Below are 22,673 nucleotides of genomic sequence, written 5' to 3' on the forward strand. Positions count from 1 at the left end.
TGCACCCCAGCCTCCACCTTATTGTTCAGTCTTAAAGGGACACTTCACCCCTTTTGCAACCAGATATTTTAGTATTTCAAAGTGTTCATGATGTCAGAAAAAGACTAGCAATTAACTATTGATTATTTTACATTGCTTAATATTTCAGCAATATACGATTTTCCAAAACAACCTAGTCACCTTCCAACTTTCACTGTTAAACTGTCTTCCCTCTCTCATCTACACATTTCTACTCGCAGAACGATGGAACGGAACAGGGCGTGGGCCTTCCACCGCAGCAATGAGTGAGTCATCGTCCAGCAAACTCAAGTCAGTGGCCCAATCGCTGTCTGGCCTGGGGCTGGATGCCGCCAACGGAGGCCTTATCAACCCCCAAAAGGATGAAGAGCCTCCACCTTCGGTAGGACTGGGTGTTACCTATAGTCTCACATATAGGCAGCCAGCATGATAAGAGATCTCCACCTACTGATACGTCTGGGCAAATCTAAATTAAATGGGTTAGAAGAACAGTGAAAATCTACACTAAACACGCCTATGACTACTTTGGAAACCAATCCTGTTACCGTCCCGATATGAAGTTTTGGTGTGATGTCGTTGGTTGTATAATGCATTCTTTTTCCAAATCTCAGAATGATTTCCACCCAGTTGTTCACACTACAACGAATCTTCCTACCTGCTTACCTATCGTATCGGTAGGCAGAGATCTCTGTAATACTAGACACTGCCAGTAGCCTACTTTAACATTACAGCAATATGTCACCAGTACTGTGTGATGTAGCCTGGGAAACTAAATTGGGTTTATATGATTAACTTTGGGTGTTTTCAATATGTTTGAGTTACATTTATATAATAAGTTTAGTTTAGGCCCTACAGCTTTTGAAACATAAGCTGTCACATATTTTGACATTTTCATGTAAAATGAGCCACCTGATCAGCTAAGATGGGCCACATTTCTAGCTCCTTGTTGAACAGTCAACAATGCACATGGTTCTTGCCACAGTTGTAGTTTAGTTTAACCATGTTCATGTAAATTGGGCCAATAGTAACAACTAGAGCTGGGACTCGATTAAAAAAAAATCTAATTAATCAGAGGCTTTGTAGTTAATTAATCTCGATTAATCGCATTTTAATCGCATATCATTATTTGACCCAAGAACTGTGAGAGAGCCATTTTTTCAAAGGGATTTTGGTATACTAGTGAATCAATGAATAGTGAATACATAAGTTTAAGCAATAAAACATTGTTTTTGTAGTAATAATAATATCTCAAAATGAATAATTTATATAGAGCTTTTCTGAGTACCCAAAAATGCTTTACAAGGGGGACATGATAATTCAAAAACAACTTTATTAAAGGAAAAAGACTAAGTAAATAAATTAAATAGCTGAGGAAAGAAATATTGAAGGTTTGGATGGTGGGGGCATGTCTCTGAGAGTTTTGGGGAATGCATTCCACAGGGTTGGGGGGGGGGCTTCAATTGGTGCAGCAAATATGTGACATGACCATAAGAAAACACCTCTGTGTTTCTTCCGTGGACATACAGTAACAGCCATAGCAGATTTTACATTTTATTTGGCCATAACTCTTTAGTTAGAAACCATGTCAACTGGTCGGGTACTTGAACTGCTACTGGGAGTTAGAATAATAGCTCTGATCCATAGTGTTAGAAGGAGGAAAGTAGGCTTTCACATCTTTTTTATGTTAAAAACGAGGGGCTGCACAGCCTGCACTTCCGCGGGTGTGAGGGGAAAGGATCAAATTAAGTACCATATAACTCCTAACTACGCTATCGACCAGAGCTACTGTTGTTGACGACGTTAGCTTCCAGGCTAGGCTCGGTGCAACATGTTTCGCATTGAGCCGATACTGGAGGCTTGATGAGGTGCGGTGATATGTGAATTCTTTATTGAATAATTGCACACAACTGTGCTGTAATCCACGCTATCATCGGATAGCCTTTTAAATCCTATTTCCAATCCACGGGGACAAGCAAAGTGATCTCAGCGGCTTTCCCCAGTCTGGTGAACTGTCTGGTGGGGTTATTGTCTGAAGAGGACACGGACACTTGGTGCGCAGGTCCGTCTGAAAACTGTCCAGTGACAACGTTCCGCGGTGAAAAGAATTGTGCGATTAAAATGCATTAATTTTTCTGTAGTTAATTAATCTCAATTAATGCGTTAATGTCCCGGCCCTAGTAACAACACATTTTATTTCAGACAAAATAAGTTAGCTAAGAAATAAATCTGCATTATATCTAATAAAGGCCATCATGTATTCAAAATATTCTTTTGTAGATGTACATTAGACTTTTATTGACTTATAAACCTTAACCTTAAGTAACATTTGCTTGCACGGACACTGACCGAGTGTCTCCAATGGCAGTCTGGATCTGAGTCATTGCTCCTCCCACCATGAAAAATATAGACCAATCAAATAAATTGTTTTATGTCAAGTATAGCTGTGGCAAGACATGTGTGCAGCCATTGGCTGTTAAAACTTAAAGGGCTAGAAGCTAGGAGGCTGAAACCTTAGCTGGCTCATTTTACCTGATGGCCCACTTTACATGAGACCACCAAATACCAGGCGACTCGCCACTTTACCAACTCGCCCCCGTGAAATGTGTTAATGTAGTTAACAGTTAATGTTTAAGGACATTTTTCTTCCACTACTAGAACGCTGTAAGAAAGATTTTAATCGTTGGTCCATTCTGCCGCTGTCACTAGCCGGCCGCATCAACCTTGTCAAGATGGCTGTCCTACCAAAATTTCTATATATTTTTCAGCATATCCCAGTATTTATTCGGAAGAGCTTTTTTATAAAACTCGATCAGATGATAACATCTTTTCTATGGGGAAGCAAACCACGTCGCATTAAGAAGGCTTATCTTCAACGGCCTAAGCTTTTGGGTGGGATGGCTCTTCCAAATTTCATCAATTACTACTGGGCATGCAACATTTTAAAGATTATCCACTGGGTCAACCCAGATAATACTTCTCTATGGACCCAAATGGAGATATCCTCCAGTCAACACTCTCTTTCTTCACTAATATGCTCAGGCCTTCCGCTTATTCCGCTTATCCTTAACTCCAATATACCGTAATCATTTGTTTGAGCCCTCATGTTCGGATCCTGTCTTCCGAAACTGGTTTGACAAGGGGATTAGAACTATTAAAGATCTGTACAGCAACGGGACTATGGCACCATTCTCATACTTAACAGAGCAATTCCGTTTACCTGGCTCTCACCTATTTCGCTACTTTCAGATCAGACACTTTGCACAAAGACAATTCCCAAACTTTCCAAGCCAACCCAACCATTCTGCAGTGGATTCTTTACTTTCTCTGAACCCCAATACAAAGGGCTTAATTTCAACAATATACAATGAACTCAACTCAATAAACCCAGAAACTCTCAACCATCTTAGGACGGCATGGGAGCAAGACCTGGGACTAGAATTTGCCGACCCGACATGGAAGACAGCTCTGAGACTGGTTCACAGTTCCTCAATCTGTGCTAGACATAATCTCATCCAATGTAAAATCATTCATCAGGTTCATTACACAAATGCAAGATTAGCACAGATATTTCCAGATATTAATGATGCATGTAACCGGTGCAGACAACCCGCTGCTAGCCTGTCACACATGTTTTGGTCATGCCCTAGGTTGGTGGACTTTTGGACAGCCATATTTCAATCATATTCTGACATATTGGGTGTACCTATCCCACCCAACCCGTTAACGGCCTTGTTTGGCATTCCCCCCAGGGACTAACATTCCTCTACACCTTAAGAGAATAATGTCATTTACCTCTCTTTTAGCCAGACGTCTTATACTCCTGAAATGGAAACAAGTTTCCCCACCTACACATAACGGATGGATAAAGGACGCACTATTCTACCTTAAGCTTGAAAAGATTAGATTCTCACTTAATGGTTCCATGACAACTTTCCAGCAAACATGGACGCCCTTTGTTGATCATGTAAAAACCCTGACGGTTGTCCCAGAGATGAGCGATATTTGAACTAGATAATAGTTAACGCATAGGCCCATGCATTGCACATGCGTCGTGTAAACCGGTGGCTGCACGCACACACAGGTGGTCCCCTCCTTTCCTCCTTTCTTCTCTTTCCCCTCCCCCCTCTCCTTTTTAAGTTAATTTATTTACTTCTTTTTTCTTTTTAGTTTTTTGTAATTTCCCCCTTTTCCAGTATTGTCTCTGCATTGGGGAAGAGTGGGTGGGCATAGTGGGTGGACGGGAGGAAAATGAGGCGTGCCTTAAGACGTATGTATTAACAAATGTATATGCTGACATGAACAAGGACCCCACATGGGAGGGGGAAAAATGTAAAAAACCCAATTAAAAATACATATAAAAAAACAAACAGTTAATTTAGTATTTCCCTCCCTCTCTGAAATCTGAAATTATCTTGTATACAGATTTATTTGATTGTATAGTAGTCGATCTCTATACTCTATAACATGAGACAGAGACGGTGACTGCTTAATTAAGTTAATTTAGGACCTTCTAGCTGTTTTATTAAACACATTTATTCCATGTAGCCCATGTTTTCGACACGTGTAACATCATCATGCTATTATGCCCGTGGATATACAGAGTGAACTTAACAATGATAACAAAAATGATAATACCTATTATATAATCACCAACATGAATTATGTTTGTTATTTACAGCTAGGTAGAGTAGTGGGGCGAGATGGAAAAGGGGCGACCGTACCTGTTACTAGACCACCCTATCTCTGAGTGTTTATTTAACTGTCTCAGAATTCAATAAACTCTCAATTTTATACTCTACATTTCCTATCTGTCACCCCTCACCACCCTGATACAGGTGTTTTGTTTGTGTTTTGTATACAGGAATCTGGCATAGAGCTAGGTCCCGGGCTATATTTTGCTGATGGCCAGAGAAAGGTGGACTACATCCTTTGCTACAAATGCAAAAAAAGACGTGGATCACAAACCCGCCTTTCCATTTCATCCAATGGGAGTATGCGATCAGTAGGAGTAGCTCGGCAGGACACTCAAGCAGAGCTTGGGGATGCGGCGGGGGATGGGGAGGAGTCTAAATTGACAGACCACGAGAAGGCCTTGATGAGGGAGGAGTTTGAAGCCGAACTACAAGATACTGGACTCGAGATCGAGCGGGATAAAGAGGTACGTTTGTCTGTGCACTTTCAAGCAGCTCTGATGCGAGGTGTGATGCTTTGTTTGTGTGGAATGATGCTTGACTGCCGACCTGGATCTACTTGGTTTTAGTCAAATTTAGTGTGATGCACGTCCGCTTTGCCGGTCCATTTTAGATGCTAAATATTTAGCATCAATGCTAGCGAGCTAAAATCCTTAATCTAGAAAACGCCAATGTTCCAATCCCGATCACCGGATAATCAGAAAAGACCTCCATCGTGTGTTTTGTCAAAACCATGGAGAGCTCCGTATATTTAGTTATTCAGCTTTTTAGTCAGCCTGTATACAAGAAGTGAACGGCAGTGCGCATGCGCAAAACCGGTCTAGGATCGCTGAAGAAGGAAAGGCCAAGAAAAAAAAGGGAAAAAAATAATAAAGCGATCCCGTTTTTTTTTTAAGGGATAGAAAGTAGGCTGACAGGAAACGGGAGAGAGATGGGGGGATGACATGCGGTAAAGGCCGTGTCGGGTCCGGGAGTCACCAGTCCGGTGCCCAGACCGTTACGCTACGGCCTGGGCCAGCGATCCCGTTTGATATCAATAATAAAGCTTATATGACGGAACGTTCCGCCATGAGCAGTTGAGAGTTGGATTAGTTTAGGGACATGTCTGCTGCCTAATTAAAGAGAGAACTTCCGTGCGTGTTTGGGTGAGAGACCCAATTTGTGTTAATATATCTATAAAAAAAAAAAAAAGGAGTTGAGAAAAAATAATGAACTTTATTGTTGAGTTCATAAGGATACCTTCATCTACAGTACGTGTGTGTTTCATGAACTTGTCCCGTGAGTGCATGCAGTACTGTACATTATCACTATCGTAGAAGTGTCTCCATTTCCCTCAGCCTCAGCAATTTACCTGATCCAGAATTCCTCAACATGTGTTTAGTTTATGTTGGAGGAGACAGTCATCCTCCCACTGCTTCATGGCTCGAGCACCCGTACAGAATGCAGAGCAGGGAAAACGCAGTGGACTGCTCATACTTTATGCGCCAGTTGGATGGCGGGACCAAATTTCCATTTTTTTATAGCAAACTCTATCAAACATATAGTCTTGCATAACCTGCAAATGTGATTGGCAAACTTTAGAAGTGCATTGTGCTATTGAAAACAATATCAGATTAACCACTAAGGTAGAGAGAAAGGTGGAAATTCTAGTAGATAGATAGATTTTTTTGTCAATGTAACAACAAAATTAATAGTGCCAACCGATCTTGAGAGGACAGTTAGTTAGTTAGATAGTTTCTGAAAGGTGATTAGGGAGAGCACTTACTTGAGAACCATGTTGACAGATCACCAAATTAGTGAAACTCGCTCTTGAGTGTCTCTGTAACAACCTGGCTCCCTGTTTTTCAGTTTAGTTGCTAGAGTTTACCTTACAAAAGGAAAACAATACAACAAAAGGAATAACATTGGAAATGTAAATTAAGCCCACAGACCTAGTAGATAGGACATGTGAGATCTTTATTTGATGTACCGGTGCAATGAGTATAGATATGTATGTTTATTTTTTAAATGGTTTTAAAATGTTTTTAATTAGTGCACTAGAACAGACTATATTCACATCAATATGTCTGGGTCCCCACCTACTCACTCAGGGTTGACGTGTCACACCTGCAGTGATGGGAGGGGCACCAAAAGGTGGTGTTTTGATTGGTTAATGGGGGCACTCCCTTAGTATAAAAGTACAAACCTTTGTGTATGTTCACATGACCTGATGAAGATCAAATAGATCGAAACGTTGTCAGTATTTCAATAAAGAACGTCTTTCTTATACCTGTGGTGTGCGGGCTCCATCCAATACCTACTGAAGTTTATTTAGTCCAGCACCCAGCCTGTCGATGTGCGTATTCTACGTCTGCTCGCGTTACAGTGGAGTCCCAGATGTTTGTTCCTAAATCTCAAAATGGTCTCTATGGATTCTGAATAGAACCCATAGGTACCTTTGTTAGACACACCCAACATTGAAATTGGTGACATATGAATACAGTTTTGAATGATGGAAGCAACCTATTTGAAATAGTCTCGCACACCCTGCAGGTTGCAGCCCTGGCATTTAAGCACCACTAAGTTCCACTGTTAATTAGCCCTTCGCTAAATCCCACCCCAAAAAGCGATTGTCCAATGACAATCCAAATAGTTTAGCAACTGTTGCTATGCAGGTAAATCTTTCGCCACCTCATACGTAGCTGTCAGTGTTATTTTGCATGGCTGTGTTACACATACACAGCTTAACGTCGAGAAAGTTACACGACTGACCCACCCAGGTGATGGCAATAATACTAATGACCGTAGTCTTACCGTGCAACATGAAAACTCTGGTCGGGTGGTCGTTAAAATTTGAGTGATTTCTAGTTTATTTAACCTAATTATGGCTGGCCGTAACAATTTAAATAATGTAATGCACATTTGTCCAGTACATAGCCTACTGCAGGCCTGGTTGAATAGATTTAGAATACATTTTGAAGGTTTTGCTACCGAAATTAGTAAATTACCCATTATTTCATTTATTTATATGGAGAAATCCTGTCATCTAACATGCATCTCTATTCTCTATGGGGGAGAAGGACAGCTTGTTCTGTCTCCTCGCTGCTAACGTGCCTATTGGACAAGGACGCATTGGGGAGGGACTTAGTGAAGGGCTAATTCGGGCCGGCTGCTGTATTGTACTGTGTCTGTGACATTAATGTGTCACGGAATATGAACCTGGATGTAATGGCAGATTACTGTGCACATGGCTCCCAGGCCAGGAGTAGCCAGCCTTCCTCCTTTGCAATGCATATTGCCCAAGGCAGATTAAGTCTAGCCCCTCTCAATTGTGGGAGGACTTCTCGGCCGAAATGGTGACAAGCCAACCAGATTCATCTGGAACCAGGCTATAACCAACCAGGACCCAGTATGCAAATATGGGGAGGGGCATTGCAGTGATATTAGTATCGTTACACGATTAAAAGTTTTTATTGACTGTATTTTCGTGTGCTGGTATGCTTTCTTTGCATGTGCTTGTTTGGCCCCTTATTGTGTCACAGCCACATTGACAGTGGTGGCCTGGTCAGTGGTGGTGTGATTGTGTTGAATTCTGGACCTGACTATAATTGATGCGCTTGTTATAGCCCTTTTACAAAATAGTATTTGTGTCATTTATTATTACTTTCTGTGCATTTCGTTGTAGTTATTATATGCTGTCTGTCTGTCTGTCTGTCTGTCTGTCTGTCTGTCTGTCTGTCTGTCTGTCTGTCTGTCTGTCTGTCTGTTGCTGTTCATTCACTATCCCTCAGATTGACAATGGGAAATCCGTTGATTACATTTCTATTACACTGTGCCTTCTGCCTTTACACACTGTGCCAAACATGGCATGTATGTACTCTTCACAACGGCCCCGGACTAAGGTGTCTTTTATTAATCTCATTAATGGGTGGCTGCCATGCAAGCCAAAGATTAGAACCAGCTTGTCTTTGGAAGCTTAGGGACATGTCTGCTGCCTAATTAAAGAGAGAACTTCCGTGCGTGTGTGCGTGCGTGCATGTTTGGGTGAGAGACTATTGTTTCATTTGAGAATGAATACCATGCACTGATAGTAGAACAAAGTACAACGTACAAAGAAAATACCAGATTATAGGATCTTAATAGAAAATGACTTGCTATTTGGATTTGGATGTACAGTGTATGTGCATGTTGCTTGCACCTGGAGAATTGTGTGTGTGTGTATGTGTGTGTGTGTGTGTGTGTGTGTGTGTGTGTGTGTGTGTGTGTGTGTGTGTGTGTGTGTGTGTGTGTGTGTGTGTGTGTGTGTGTGTGTGTGTGTGTGTGCGTGCGTGTGCGTGTGCGTGTGTGTGTGTGTGTTACCCTTCCAGTTACAGGTCCATTTTAGACTCTCTGAGGGTCAATTTGTGCTGTGTAGTCGGCTACTGTATAGTTTGATTAGCATTATGTGTTCTCTCATTATGTGACTTTGCTGCTATTTGTGACTCCAGTGCTAAATATACAGCTACTCTTCCTAGTACTTGAAGGATGACTGACCGAGCTGCTTGTAATCAGTATCATTCCCTCAGCTGGCATTTTATTGTGGTTCCTTATTTAGAACGGTCAGTCTTGCCCGTCTAATCCAAAGTAGGAGGGTTTGACCTATAGGCAGCACAAGATGAAGCGCCATGTAGTTCAGTTGAAAGGGCTTTATTATGTCTTCAATGGCATCGCCACTCTGAGGGCACTACTTATTCTGCATGGTTGTCCTCCAAATGCTAAGTACTAAGTAGTGACTTCACTTTTCAGATGTGGCAGATATGTAATCAGATGCACTCAGTTATTACCACAGTACTCCAGATGGCCGCTCTTTCCTTATGCCGTTTAGGACGCTTGGCTTCAGAGCTTGGACTAACATATCGATATCAACAGGCAGACTTAGCAAAGAGACATACAATGTCACATAAGGAATCGCTTAGTGTCTGATGTTACTTACTGTATAATACACAAGGTCATTTTATCCTCTCGGAGGCCGTGGGAGAAACACTGTGTGGCAGGGGTCTGTTCTGCCAGCTGCTCACCGCTGCACCTGCAGCACATTGTTGAGGGGCGCTATAGTCCCTCCTATGTCCAGCTTTGAGGGTGTGTGTACACAAACATTGTCCTAACACAAACATTAACCCATTCTGACCTGAGATCAGATTCATACGAGGTTTCCACTGGACACACACTGGTCTGATGAACCCATTCTGACCTGAGATCAGATTTTAAAAAATGTCAGTCGTTCTTCGATTTTTCAAAAATAGCAGACCTACAAGCTCGTAGCGCGCCACTCGGTGGCGCGCTATGAGCTTGTAGATCTGCTATTTTTCAATAGCTAAAGCATAACATGATGCTAACACCAAAATGGGTTCCCGTTCAGAATGGGTATATGCCATTGACAATATATGGCTTTGAGTGTTTGTGTAAACACAAACATTGCATAAACACAAACATTGAAGACGAAGGTGAGGACGCAAATTCGAATTGGCCAGAATGAGATGATGTATTATGATGTATGATGATAAGAGCGCCCCTCACTTCACACAGGTGTGATTTTGTTAATTTAATGAAGGACAGGTGCTGTGTATATAAGAGACCTAATATAATGTGCTTGTGTTCTCTGTTGCAGTGAGAGGCTGGGTCACACACACACACACACACACACACACACACACACACACACACACACACACACACACACACACAGGCTGCAAGCAGTGTGCGTTGCCCTTATAAACACAGCAGTGACAGCACCTGTCCTTCTTTTAATTAACACAATGCATGTGCTGCAGGTGCCCTTGTGAGCTGGCAGAGTCACCCCTGTCACGGTCACCCCACTCACAGATGGCACCTAGATCACACCGCCTACCACACACTGGTACCTGGTTTTATTTAAAGCCATGGCTGCTCCCTGCTTAAGTGCTTATATTTGTTCCATGTTGACACAAAACAATTATCAGACCTGCTCCAGTGATTATTGTTAATGCTCAAGGTCCTTCATGCTCAAACAGAGTTGGGCAAGGCAGCTTTCTCTGTCAATGGCCCATCTTCTTGGAATGAGCTTCAAAAGTCTTTAAAAATCAGCTCCTTGACATAATTTGGTCAATTGGTCAGTTCAGAGCAATGGTCCTAATACATTGATTGCACATTTTTTAACTTAAGCAATAAGCTGTATGAAATACTTGCCATTAATATAGTGGTTGCAACTGTATTAATTGATTGCCCGAGTCGTGTGGTGGGAGTTCTGCTCTGGTTTTGGTCAATATTAAGTAGTTCCGGTCATTTTGTGGGGGGCATAGGGGGCCACGCAGTAAAAGTAAATTAATTCACCAACAATTTGTATTGTTGACCTATTTCTAAAATATTAGTGCAACTTTCGTTCAACTTTGACCCCTCTATCACATCTATACAACTATTTTTGCAGCGTAGTGATATGGAAATAAAAAACGTAGTTCGGTGTGATAGAGGGGTCACAAATTTTGCAAATTTGTGAGTGGCAATTGCCACTCATTGCTACTCAACTGTTGAACTGTACTGTATGATGATTTTGAATTTAGGGCTGAGTTCCAAGCTCTCAAGGCTGACTTTGCTTGATTACATTTGCCAGTTGGAACACCAACGTAGTGTACTGTAAATATTCATCCACACCTGCTTAATGCCTAGTATATGAATCACTTATCTTAACTTAATACAATGAATTGTGACATGTATGCTTGATGAGGTGACATAATGCATGCATAAAATGTGTGTTTGTGTGTTCTATGTCTTGTTGTGTAGAAGCCACAAGGCCTACATTTTATTCGGCTGCACATCCCGTGGCCAATACTCAGCCGAGAAGCAGAGCTTCAGAAAATCAAAGTTCCCGTACAAAAGGTCAGTGTCTTATCGCGATCATGTCGACACTCTGTTCAGCAGTATTCACAGTCCATTTCACAACATAACTATGTGTAAAACCATCCGTTTGGGAAAATCGGTTTCACGAGATTGTCCCTCAACACTTGTTGAGGGACAATGTTATATGTGAAGGGTAGTGTGTTATAATAATGAAGGGATTTGCATTAATTGTTTGCGTTTATTGAACAGAAATGTGAGTTACGCGATCGGGCAGGCATTGCCGGGATGTGGGACCGACTGATGACCAAAATCAGCATGCCATTTCAACCAGACGTCCCTGAGTTTGACACAGAGACAGACCCACAAACAGGAGTCCGATTTAAGGCACTCAAACACGTATTCATCAGAGACAAACTCCATCTGTGAGTAGTACTACTTATACTGTACATAAACACATACAGACATGTATGCACTAGTATTGGTAGGGCTTGATTTGCTGGGGGGGGGTTGGGGCGGGCGATCCATACCTCTGCTGTTGATATCCCCCATTTGGTCATTCCTTATGCAAGGGATAATAATGTCTATAGGCGGTCATTGATAATAAATAAATCAGGGTGATTTATTTATAAACAATGACCACCAAGCCATACATTATCCCGCTTATTACATGGCTACTTAATAGAATTAATATATTGGATATATATATTAGGAAGCATGAGTTCAAGTCCGTTGCTCTCCCCTTGTCCCCCATATATGGGGACTAGGTTGGTGGAGGGTGTGTAGAGCCCAGGATCACATTAGATGATTGACACAGGGGTGAAAAATGGGTTACAAAAATCGTGGGATAAGAAATATATAAAAATAATAATAATAATAATAATATATTGACCCAAAAGTGACAACAAAACAAAGTATTTCCTTGCTTACGGTAATGAAAGTATTCCAAGTTGGCCTCGCAGAGCGCAAACAGTCGCCTCGGACACAAGGAAGTGAGTGTTGATCAAATGGAATAAATTTTCAGTTACTGAATCGTCTATTTCTCTCTTCAAATGTTTTCAAAAACATTCTTGAGAGCAACGTTTAGTTAAATGACATTGTGGGGGCGGCTGTGGCTCAGGAGGTAGAGCAGGTCATCCAATGATCTGTGGTTCGGAGGTTCGAATCCCGGCTCCTCCTGTCTACATGTCAAAGTGTCCTTGGGCAAGACACTGAACCCTACACTGCCTCCAGTGAGTCGGTCGGTGTGAGCTTTCATGCCATCATTGGTGTTTGAATGTGGGAAGTGAGGACGCTGGCGTCGACCGTTCGCCGCTTCACCTCCCAATGAATGAACCATTGTAAAGCGCTTTGAGCACTTGGAAAAGCACTATAAAAATGCAATTAATTATTGTGTGTTTGTTTACATGGTTGTAATTTACAATTACAATTTACAATTTAGGCATTTAGCAGACGCTCTTAATCCAGAGCGATTTACATTAAGCAAGAACAAAAAGCATGGGAATACATCACAAAAAAGCATTTATCATAAAACATGCGTAAGCTAAGAAAGTAACAGTGGAATATCTATATTATGAGACTATACATATAAACTATATATATACTACTATGCTATACATATGTACTATGGCGTGCTATGACTATATACAATGCAATTATAGTGCTGTCTACATAACATGCTATAAGTCTGTATCAGATGCTATCTAAGTCTACAGAAATGCTATCTAAGGGGGTAGGGTAAGTGCTATGGGCCATGATGGAGTCTGAAAAGGTGGGTTTTCAGACTACGGCGGAAGATTGGGAGTGATGCTGCAGTTCTGACTGCAATGGGAAGTGCATTCCACAGTTTTGGAGCCAGAAGGGAGAAGAGTTTGGGACGTGTGGAGCGTTGTCCCGGCGTTTTTAGTGAGGGTACTTCCAGCTTCCCTGCGTTGGCTGATCTGAGTGCGCGGGAGGGTTTGTAGGGTTCAATCATACTTGCAAGATATGGGGGAGCCATACCTTTGGTTGCTTTGAATGCCAGCATCAGAGTTTTGTATTCTGTGCGGGCAGCGACCGGGAGCCAGTGGAGGGAGCGGAGCAGGGGGCAGACATGTGAGAATTTTGGCTGGTTGAAGACCAAGTGAGCTGTGTAATGTTGGGTACAGCATCAAATCCAAGCAGCTCAGCCAGGTGCTCTGAGTCTTTGATTATAGATCGGTTGTTTTTAAAATCGAACCCTGAGTAATGTTATGCAGGAAAATCCTCAGTGTTCATTGATCCATTTGTAATTCAAAAAGGGTACAAATGTAAACAAATGGAACACTTAGCACTAGTATGTTATGATTTGTTTACATTTACTGTCATACAGTATACATATACAGCACTGACACTAACAATTAATCAAGCCATGTTCCACAAAGTCACGTTTCTTTGATTTGTGGTAAGATTCAGCCATGAACAGGCAGCTAACTTCTGCACTGGTGTAAACAGGTAGCCTATTTGGATACCATTTTTACATGGATTTTGCCACCACATTATCATACGCATCTAATTAAATTATTAGTTTTGCTGAACAAGTACAATAAGACTACTGTGAAGTATACAGTACGTCCTCATTCAATTAATTCTGTATCTTATTCTCTGTTATTATCTGCAGGTATGACATCAAGTCAACAGACACCCTGTTTGACAATGCCACACGCAGCAGAATCGTGAGTCACAACAAAACATATGCTCAACAGCCTCTCGTAATTTAATATTTCTAGGAATAATGAATCAAATAAATTATTATTGACTAAATAGTATTTTCATGTTGTTGGTGTCTAGGTTGCTGATGTCATTTCACGCAATACCTGCACACAAACTTGCCAAACCACTGGTGAGTTCTCTGTCCTTTTTGCTTTATCTACATTTTTTCCCATTACATTCTACTATTGTTGTTATTGTTGTTTGTTGTTATTGTTGTTTATTATTGTTGTGCTTAATCTACATTCTTTCCATTACATACTACTACATTCTATTTCAGATAACATTGTGTTGTGCTTCATTTTCTTTGTAGTGCAATTATGGCCACAATAAAACACTATAATATATGAAGATATGTTGAAAATTTATGAAGTCGTCAAAAACTCTTATGTCATGCATCCTCATCAATCATGGACACCTTAGTAATATTTCAAAAGAAATTAAAATGTAAAAGTAATTAGGCAAATCATAGGCTCTTATGTAGACAACTTGAATGAGAGATCACAACTGAATGAATTTGACTTTCTATTCCATATAGTCATTTCTCAAAAACACATTGCATTAAACAGAACATGAGGCCAATAGAAAATAAGCTAAAATACAATAGACTCCACTTGCTAGTTAACCAGGTCAACGTAGGCAGGCATCAACAGTTCTAACATGCCAAATTTACTCTGTGTTTACTTCTTCATAACTGCATCAGACTGCATATCGTTGCATATTTTAATGTTTTTTCGTTAATTAATGCCCTAGTTGATCAAACTACAGCATCACACAAAAGTATCAAAAGTAGCAGTTTAACAAATGTAAGTCAGATGAATTTAAGCACCAATTATTCAAGACAAAACAGTAAAGGGAAGCATACCTATACTTCCAACATCCATGCCGCAAATGATGATTTTGATTCTGTTGTACTCCAGTGCTCTTTGCACATCAAATTCCACAGTATTAATCTAACTCTGAAAATAATATAGGTCTACTTTTAAGAGTTAAATTTAAAAGTACATTTTCCTGTTTGCTTTGTGTTTTTCAGGCATCACGTCATTGTTGGCTCGAGGTGTATACGACTCTGCCTTTCCGTTACATGATGTGAGTAGTTGTAGAAGTAATTAGAAGTAATTCATTTCTCAAAATGTTTCATAATAATCCAAAGAACAGACTGAATGGTAACACTGGGGTGTTTTCTAGGGGTCGTGTTTAAGGAGAGGGCGGAGAGACCAGCGGAATGATAGACAGGTGAGCTTTGTGATAATGAGTCTAGGTTGCTAAGCGACAGATAAAACCGGAAATTAACCCAAAGTGAAAACTCCCTCACCATCCGCCTCAATGTTATCAGATTTACAAAAATACATTTACCTTAGATTTATTATTTATCTTTTCCCAGATTCCCAAAATTACTAAATTTATTTTTTGAAAGAAAAGATGATCGTCCGCCGCTACACACAGCATTTGTTTCACTGAAAAATACTGATGGTGACAGATTAATTACTTGGGGGAGTGACACGCAGCAAAGGTCGTCAGGATCGGGACTCAAACTCGTGACATGTCGTCAGGCTGCAGTGGAGCAAGTGGCCTGGACCGCTAGGCTAGCGGTCCAGGCCAGAAGCTGATAAACTTGATTTCACTCACGTTATATTGCATGGATGAAATAGGCTCTATCTCTGCCTCTCCCTCCCTGTTTCCTTGCAACTTCTACTTGTCTTTATATAGAAGTAGAGTATACCTTGTAAAACTACTATTATTATATTGAAATTCTTTATTGGGAATTACCCCTGAGATGAATCATCTCATTCGATGTTTCACTTTTGATCTGTATGGTGTCTAATCATTGCGACATTGTTCTGTGATATGCCTCAGATTCTCCATGAAGAATGGGCTAACTATGGAGTCATGCATAAATACCAGCCCGTGGACCTGATCAGGTATACTACTGCAAGTCATGTGAATATACTTTACAAACAAAGATCAGTACAAGCAGCTATACATGCATAACACATGAACGTTTATCTTGACAGGAAGTACTTTGGAGAAGAGATTGGGTTGTATTTTGCTTGGCTGGGTGTCTACACTCAGCTGCTAATCCCTCCTTCCGTACTGGGGATCATTGTCTTCATTTATGGCATATTAAGCGTTGACACCAATGTGCCAAGGTAGGTACACAAACAATTCATAAAAAGGACCACGGTTCATACATGCCATATTGTCTATTCACAGCTTTGGCCATATATTATCGTACATATAATTTATCACTATACCACCACAACATTTTTATTTATATTAGATTTTGCATACACAGTATACCGTGAATCACATGTGAATAAACATGCCAGATATCCAATATACAGCCCTTTAAATCTCGCTCTTTGTCAAAGTATGCTTTGTATACATTTCTGGTCTTGCACATGCTGTATATGTTATTTGTAGTCGTAGTATATACCGTACTGTATATTCATGGTTTGTTTGTGTACAGTCAGGAGACATGCAATGACAGTCTGAACATCACCATGTGTCCATTGTGTGATGGAGTGTGTGACTACTGGCGGCTGAGTTCGGTGTGCTCATTGGCCCGAACATCGTACCTCTTTGACAATGGAGTCACTGTCCTCTTTGCTATCTTCATGTCCCTGTGGGGTAAGTATATCAACACGTGAGTCATTCATATGATACAGGCAAATATTAGAAGCAACATACCTACCCCATTACTGCTCCCAAACTTGTTTTCTTCTCGTGTGTGTGTGTGTGTGTGTGTGTGTGTGTGTGTGTGTGTGTGTGTGTGTGTGTGTGTGTGTGCGTGTGCGTGCGTGCGCGCGCATAGCTGCTTGTTTCTTGGAGCACTGGAAGAGGCGGCAAATGTGTCTGAAACATGCATGGGACCTTACAAGCATGGAGGATGAGGAGGTATGCACACACACACACACACACACACACACACACACACACACACACACACACTCTTTTCTACTAGTCGTTTCAACACTTTAATCCTAGCCTAGCATCCCTAATCTGGGGGTGAACATTATGCGTATAATGTTCATTATGTGTAACGCAGTGGTTCTCAAAGTGGGGTCCTTCACTGACCCTCAGGGTTCCTTGAGGGCGTTCTTACATGTCTTTAACTCTGGGGGTCCTTAAAATGAAACAGTTTGAGACCCACTGATGTAATGAAAGGCCACCTGAGTGCATACAGTACTATCAGGCTCAGTTCTTGCGCAAACCAGGTTCGAATCTGACTTCCACATCTCTCTCTCTCTCTCTCTCTCTCTCTCTCTCTCTCTCTCTCTCTCTCTCTCTCTCTCCTTGTTTCTTGTCTCTAACCCTCTCTCACTGTAAAGGTCCTTGCAGACTGACGCCGTTATTCGTTAAACCGCGGGAAAACGCAGCAAAAAAAAGTCTGAAAATGCAAAAAATTATAATTATGTAACAAGTTGACATTTTCCTGTTTTTTACAAAATGCCACTGACAGACAGTGATAATCGCTTAGTTGTCATTTTTCCAAGTGGAGAAAATAAAATAATGAATCCTCTTAGTCTCAACTGCGTCCTGGCCCGGGGAGGATTTATTTTAGTCAAATTACACATAAATATTTTAATTATATAATAGGCCTATTATAAATATTGTATTGCCTTTGATGCTTTAAGACACCTTTAGCACAAGCATTACATATTGTATTTGTAACAGACACTATTACAGAAGTTCTTCATGAAGGAGGCCAATGTGTGAATGACTATACTGGCTCTACTGTAGTTTTTATCCACCAATGTTTTGGCTACCATGTGGGAAATGAAAGGCTAATGACTCTAATGCGACTGAGCCGTTCTTAAAGCAGTGAGTGAGCTGGCTAGATAAGGTGAAGCACCAGGGTCATACAATACCATGCACTCCCTCCATCCCTCCCTCTCTCCTGTGTCTCTCACACATGCTCTGTAATGATGTTAATATGTTCGGACTTTCTTCCCCTCCACGCTGTCTGAAGGATCGAGGCATGCAGGTGGGATGATTTTTCTACTGAATCACTGTGCCCAGGTTTAGATAGGCTTTGAATGAGTGTCGACTAGCATGGTCCCTGGATTGATGGATTGATTATGTAGTCTAGTGGGATCCATTTCATATTGCCAATTACGCAGATCAGAATCGATCTAAAGCCCTGATTTATCAACTTGCAGATGACATGCACTTAACACAAGTCGATTCGAAGTAACCTGTGGCACACTTCATCAAATATGCAATATGTGAACATTGAGCATTTGTCAACACACTGAATCAGAATCAGCTGAATCAGAATCAGCTTTATTGTCACATCACAGGTATACAGAAATGTGTTTTTGTGCGTGGTTCCCATCGTCTCGTTATTTCCATAGAAGAAAAGAAGGGGAAGGGCCAGTGCAAAAGGAGATCAAAAGAAAACAAAAAATACACATTTTCCACATATTTAATTATTTACATAGTACCTGAGATAAGACATGAAGGTGTGTGAGCATAGCAACAGATGTGTAGTCTGTGCATGACTTATGGACGTTAGAATGGTGCACACAAGAAAGAAATGATAAAAGTCACTGTGTTGTACATGGGATTAAGGTGCGTGCAAAATGTCAGTGAGTGCCGACTGCATAATCCACGTAAGGCAGACTGACCCCCCCCACCCACCCACACACACACACACACACACTGAACCATGACTCATGTAGCTTCCCAGGTGACATAACATATGTTGAGCTTTTCTACATTCATTGTTATGTCAGCTTATTTGTGGTTGAAACCATCTTTCATAAAGCGACTACAAAAAACGGTTAGTGCTACAGTGATGTTAGTTTTGAATTATTTTGAATTATTGCCAGAACAAAGGTGATCACCAGTAATTACTAAACTGGGATGAAATAGTTAACTAAATTATAGTAAATTGACTGCATAACTTTGCACAATCCTATATTGTATGCCAATACTTTTTTATTTGTATTGTACTGTAAGTGAAGTAATTTTGTGTGTTGCAGGAGGAACTGAGACCTGAATACGAAGAAGCTCTATTGGAGAAAAGAGAAAAGATGAGAGAAAAGTACAAAAAGAAGGTATTGAATTTGGTGTGTGTGTGTGTGTGTGTGTGTGTGTGTGTGTGTGTGTGTGTGTGTGTGTGTGTGTGTGTGTGTGTGTGTGTGTGTGCATGCGCAAAATAATTAAAATAATTGTCTTTTTTTACTCTTCCTGGATGCATCTTACTGTACTTAGCTTTATTGTCCCATCACAGTTTTACAAGTAAAAACATTTGTGAATCTCGTTTTGGTGCATAGTTCCCAGAATGCCCTGTATCGATGGAACTTACAACTACTTTGCTGGCTCTGGTGCCTGAATTTCCCCTCACGGGATCAATAAAGGTATATAATCTCCCTACGGTATCTCTCCCGTCCTCTCTGTCCCTTCTCATTCTGTTATACAGTTGGCTCAGGCCCGGGAAGGCGCAGATGGAGAGACGGATCACATGCTGGCCTCCCAGGTATCACTGCACCTCTTTCTGAGTGTGAAGGGAGGGGCAGGAATTGGGAGGGAGGGGCGGAGGTGGAGGCAGAGAAGTTCCACCAGATTTATACTTGGTTGTAGTGCCGGTGTGGTGTCAGTATCACGCAACTGAAACAGCCGATCTACAAGCCCACTGTGCGTCGCAGCCAGCGCAACACATTGAGAGGCTATTTTCAATGCACACCACAATGCGCAACCAAGTATAAATCAGGCATTGCACTGAGGTGAATTAGGCTTTACTTCACAGAGAACACAGAGCTGTGGTTAAAAAACAGAGCCAAGCAGCCTATAGAGAGACATTATGGATACATTATGCGTAACAACAGTTCTCTGAGTTTGTGTATGTGTGTGCGTGTGTGCTTGCGTGCGTGCGTGCGTGCGTGCGTGCGTGCGTGCGTGCGTGTGTGCGTGTTGTCGGTGTTGTAGTGAAAATGCCGACCCTCCACTCCCCCTTCTCACACTGAGGGTGGTGGTTGCGTCCAAAGCTGCTTACCTGCCTGAGATTAGCCCAGATTACTGAGAGAGAGAGAACGGGGGAGGGAGAGGAAGGATTGTTCATCTGTCTGTTCATCCAGAAAACATGTCTGCAGCAGAGAAACATATGCACATTTTCCTCATTTATTAAATATTAACCATATTAACCAACGTATACTCTAGTTACTGTGTGTGTGCATGTGTGTGTGTGTGTGCGTGTGTACGTGCGTGCGTGCATGCGTGCGTGCGTATTTAAATGTATAAACATGCATTTGTTATTTTTCAGCGAGAGCCAGACTCCCTGGATATTGAGGATCACCTGCCAGGCTACCTCATCAATGTGTCCACCCTGCTACTACTGGTACTGCAATTATACTTCAATCTATCTAACTATAATAATTGTACAGATTGCGTCCTCAAAATGTGTCCTCAAAATTTGAGGGAGAAATTTGAGGAATATGTGGACGGAATGTTGCACGCTGTCATTGGCTGGATCTCATCTCATCTACATACCCTATGATCTTTATTGTCCTTCATCAGAAGTGTCAGTAAGCCTTACTTTATATAGACATTACAGAAGAGAGCCTATGGGACAGAGGAGGGATGACTCCTTCTGTCTTTGAGTTGAATTCCAAGTCAGTAGCCTACAGTCAGTACTGACCTATTCAATCACCCCAAAATTCTCTAAGGGAACTATTGTGTTCTGAGTCGTTAGCAGCTGGTAAAAAATATATATATTTGGCATTTGCCACTTGAATTAAGGTGACTTGATTGACATAAAAAAGGGCCTGTCAGCTCAAACCAGCAATGCAATACATTGTTTTCAAGAATGTTGCACACAAATGTTAGCATTACAAAGTTATATAGGCTACAAATAAAATAAAATAAATCCATTTCCACCTCTATTTCCCATTCCAAGTGCGTTTGTCTTACATGTAGCGCCATCGCTGCTATTCCAAAGCAGCGATGGCGATATAGCATTGGGTAGAGCTGGTCATTTTGAAAGTAGCTCTCAAGTCAAAAAAGTGTGGACACCCCTGGGTATGCGCATGCATAAAGTGAGTGGCAAATGAAGTGGCAAAGTGAGTGGCAGAGTGAGTTTAACGTCGTTTAATGCAATCAGATAGGACTTTTCTGTTTGAATGTATGGGCTGCCAAGGCCATAAAGTAGTTCCTGCGTAACTTCTGGGTATGATGATGATGTCACACGCATACCATCTATTGCCAGTTGCCACAATACCTACAGTAATAAGCCCAAGCCCACAGTAAGGCTATCCAACGTTGAAGATGCCAATGTGGAATTGTAGCACTTTCATGGAGGTGGACGACGGATGTTCATGACGTCATGTGCGTAAGCCCGGACCTCAAAATTGAGGTCCGGGCTAGGCTAAACCTCCACTCGCTCGAGTCATTGAGTTATAATTATACATCCGGCAGTCTTCCGGGTGCTTCAAAACGCCACTGAGCAACTTCTATTGAAATGAATAGCGGGGGGGGGGGGGGGGGGGGGGGCAGGGCTAACACTCTGGTTCGGTCTCTATCCTTTTATTACTCTATGAATAAGCCACATCTACCATTGCTTCCCGCCGTGGTCTACAACCATATGGCGAAAGTCGCTCACAAAGCGGGGCAGAAAGCTGTCACGTCTGTGCCAATTAAGGAGAGGGAAATTATGTAATATAACAATATCTGTGTTTGTGCATCAGGTTGGCATAACATTCTCTGCAGTGATTGGGGTGGCCATATACCGTATCTGCATGCTGACGGTTTGGTCCATGAACCCTGACCCCAAGGCCAAGGAAAGTGTCAGGATGACGGTCACTACCACTGGCATCGTCCTCAACATGCTGGTAGTTCTGGTGTTGGAGGAGATCTATGGAGCTATCGCTGTCTGGCTAACTGAGCTGGGTATGGTTACTGTTATTCTGACTGTACAACTGTAATAGTGTGTGTGTGTGTGTGTGTGTGTGTGTGTGTGTGTGTGTGTGTGTGTGTGTGTGTGTGTGTGTGAGGGTGTGTGCGCGCGTGTGTGTGTGCGCGTCTGCGTGCGTGTGACTGCCCACTCCATGCGGCGACAACTTCCCTGAGGTGTAAATGGTCACAATCTGCAATACGCCTCCCTGGACCAGCCTCTGAGTCTACGTATACTATAATCACACTATAATGCTGATTATAGTGTTGATGATGAGTGCCATGTGCCTTGATCTGACTGGTCTGAGGATTGAGAGCACAGCCTGCCACTCTCAAGCCTGATTTATACCAGTGCCAGTGTGTCACGTGCCATAAATAGCCTATCTACAAGCTCACATCGCGTGCCATACGCTGCAAGCTTGTAGATTGGCTATTTCGTAATGCGATCCAAAAGCAAGACGCTCTGACAGCGTCACAGACAAAGTATGCTTTACAGTAATATCGGAAATAATTTGT

At 41.7% G+C, this 22,673-nt stretch overlaps 1 protein-coding gene across 1 annotated transcript in view; it reads left to right on the forward strand.

Moving 5' to 3' along the window:
* Positions 1–280: 280 nt before the first annotated feature.
* ano2a (anoctamin 2a) overlaps positions 281–22,673 on the forward strand; it is a gene marked incomplete at both ends in the record, with an annotated part of 37,930 nt that continues 15,537 nt past the window's right edge. The window contains 16 exons of the mRNA XM_083762708.1: positions 281–400; positions 4,880–5,176; positions 11,484–11,579; positions 11,790–11,962; positions 14,176–14,230; positions 14,346–14,397; positions 15,298–15,353; positions 15,453–15,500; positions 16,122–16,186; positions 16,280–16,414; positions 16,735–16,895; positions 17,080–17,162; positions 19,253–19,327; positions 19,693–19,749; positions 20,533–20,607; positions 21,953–22,154. Of these exons, the coding sequence (XP_083618834.1) occupies positions 281–400; positions 4,880–5,176; positions 11,484–11,579; positions 11,790–11,962; positions 14,176–14,230; positions 14,346–14,397; positions 15,298–15,353; positions 15,453–15,500; positions 16,122–16,186; positions 16,280–16,414; positions 16,735–16,895; positions 17,080–17,162; positions 19,253–19,327; positions 19,693–19,749; positions 20,533–20,607; positions 21,953–22,154 (1,750 nt within the window). The remainder of the gene's footprint in view (positions 401–4,879; positions 5,177–11,483; positions 11,580–11,789; positions 11,963–14,175; positions 14,231–14,345; positions 14,398–15,297; positions 15,354–15,452; positions 15,501–16,121; positions 16,187–16,279; positions 16,415–16,734; positions 16,896–17,079; positions 17,163–19,252; positions 19,328–19,692; positions 19,750–20,532; positions 20,608–21,952; positions 22,155–22,673) is intronic.

This window comes from Protomyctophum parallelum (genome assembly GCF_964188405.1).
Source record: "Protomyctophum parallelum genome assembly, chromosome: 4".
Lineage (NCBI taxonomy): Eukaryota > Metazoa > Chordata > Actinopteri > Myctophiformes > Myctophidae > Protomyctophum > Protomyctophum parallelum.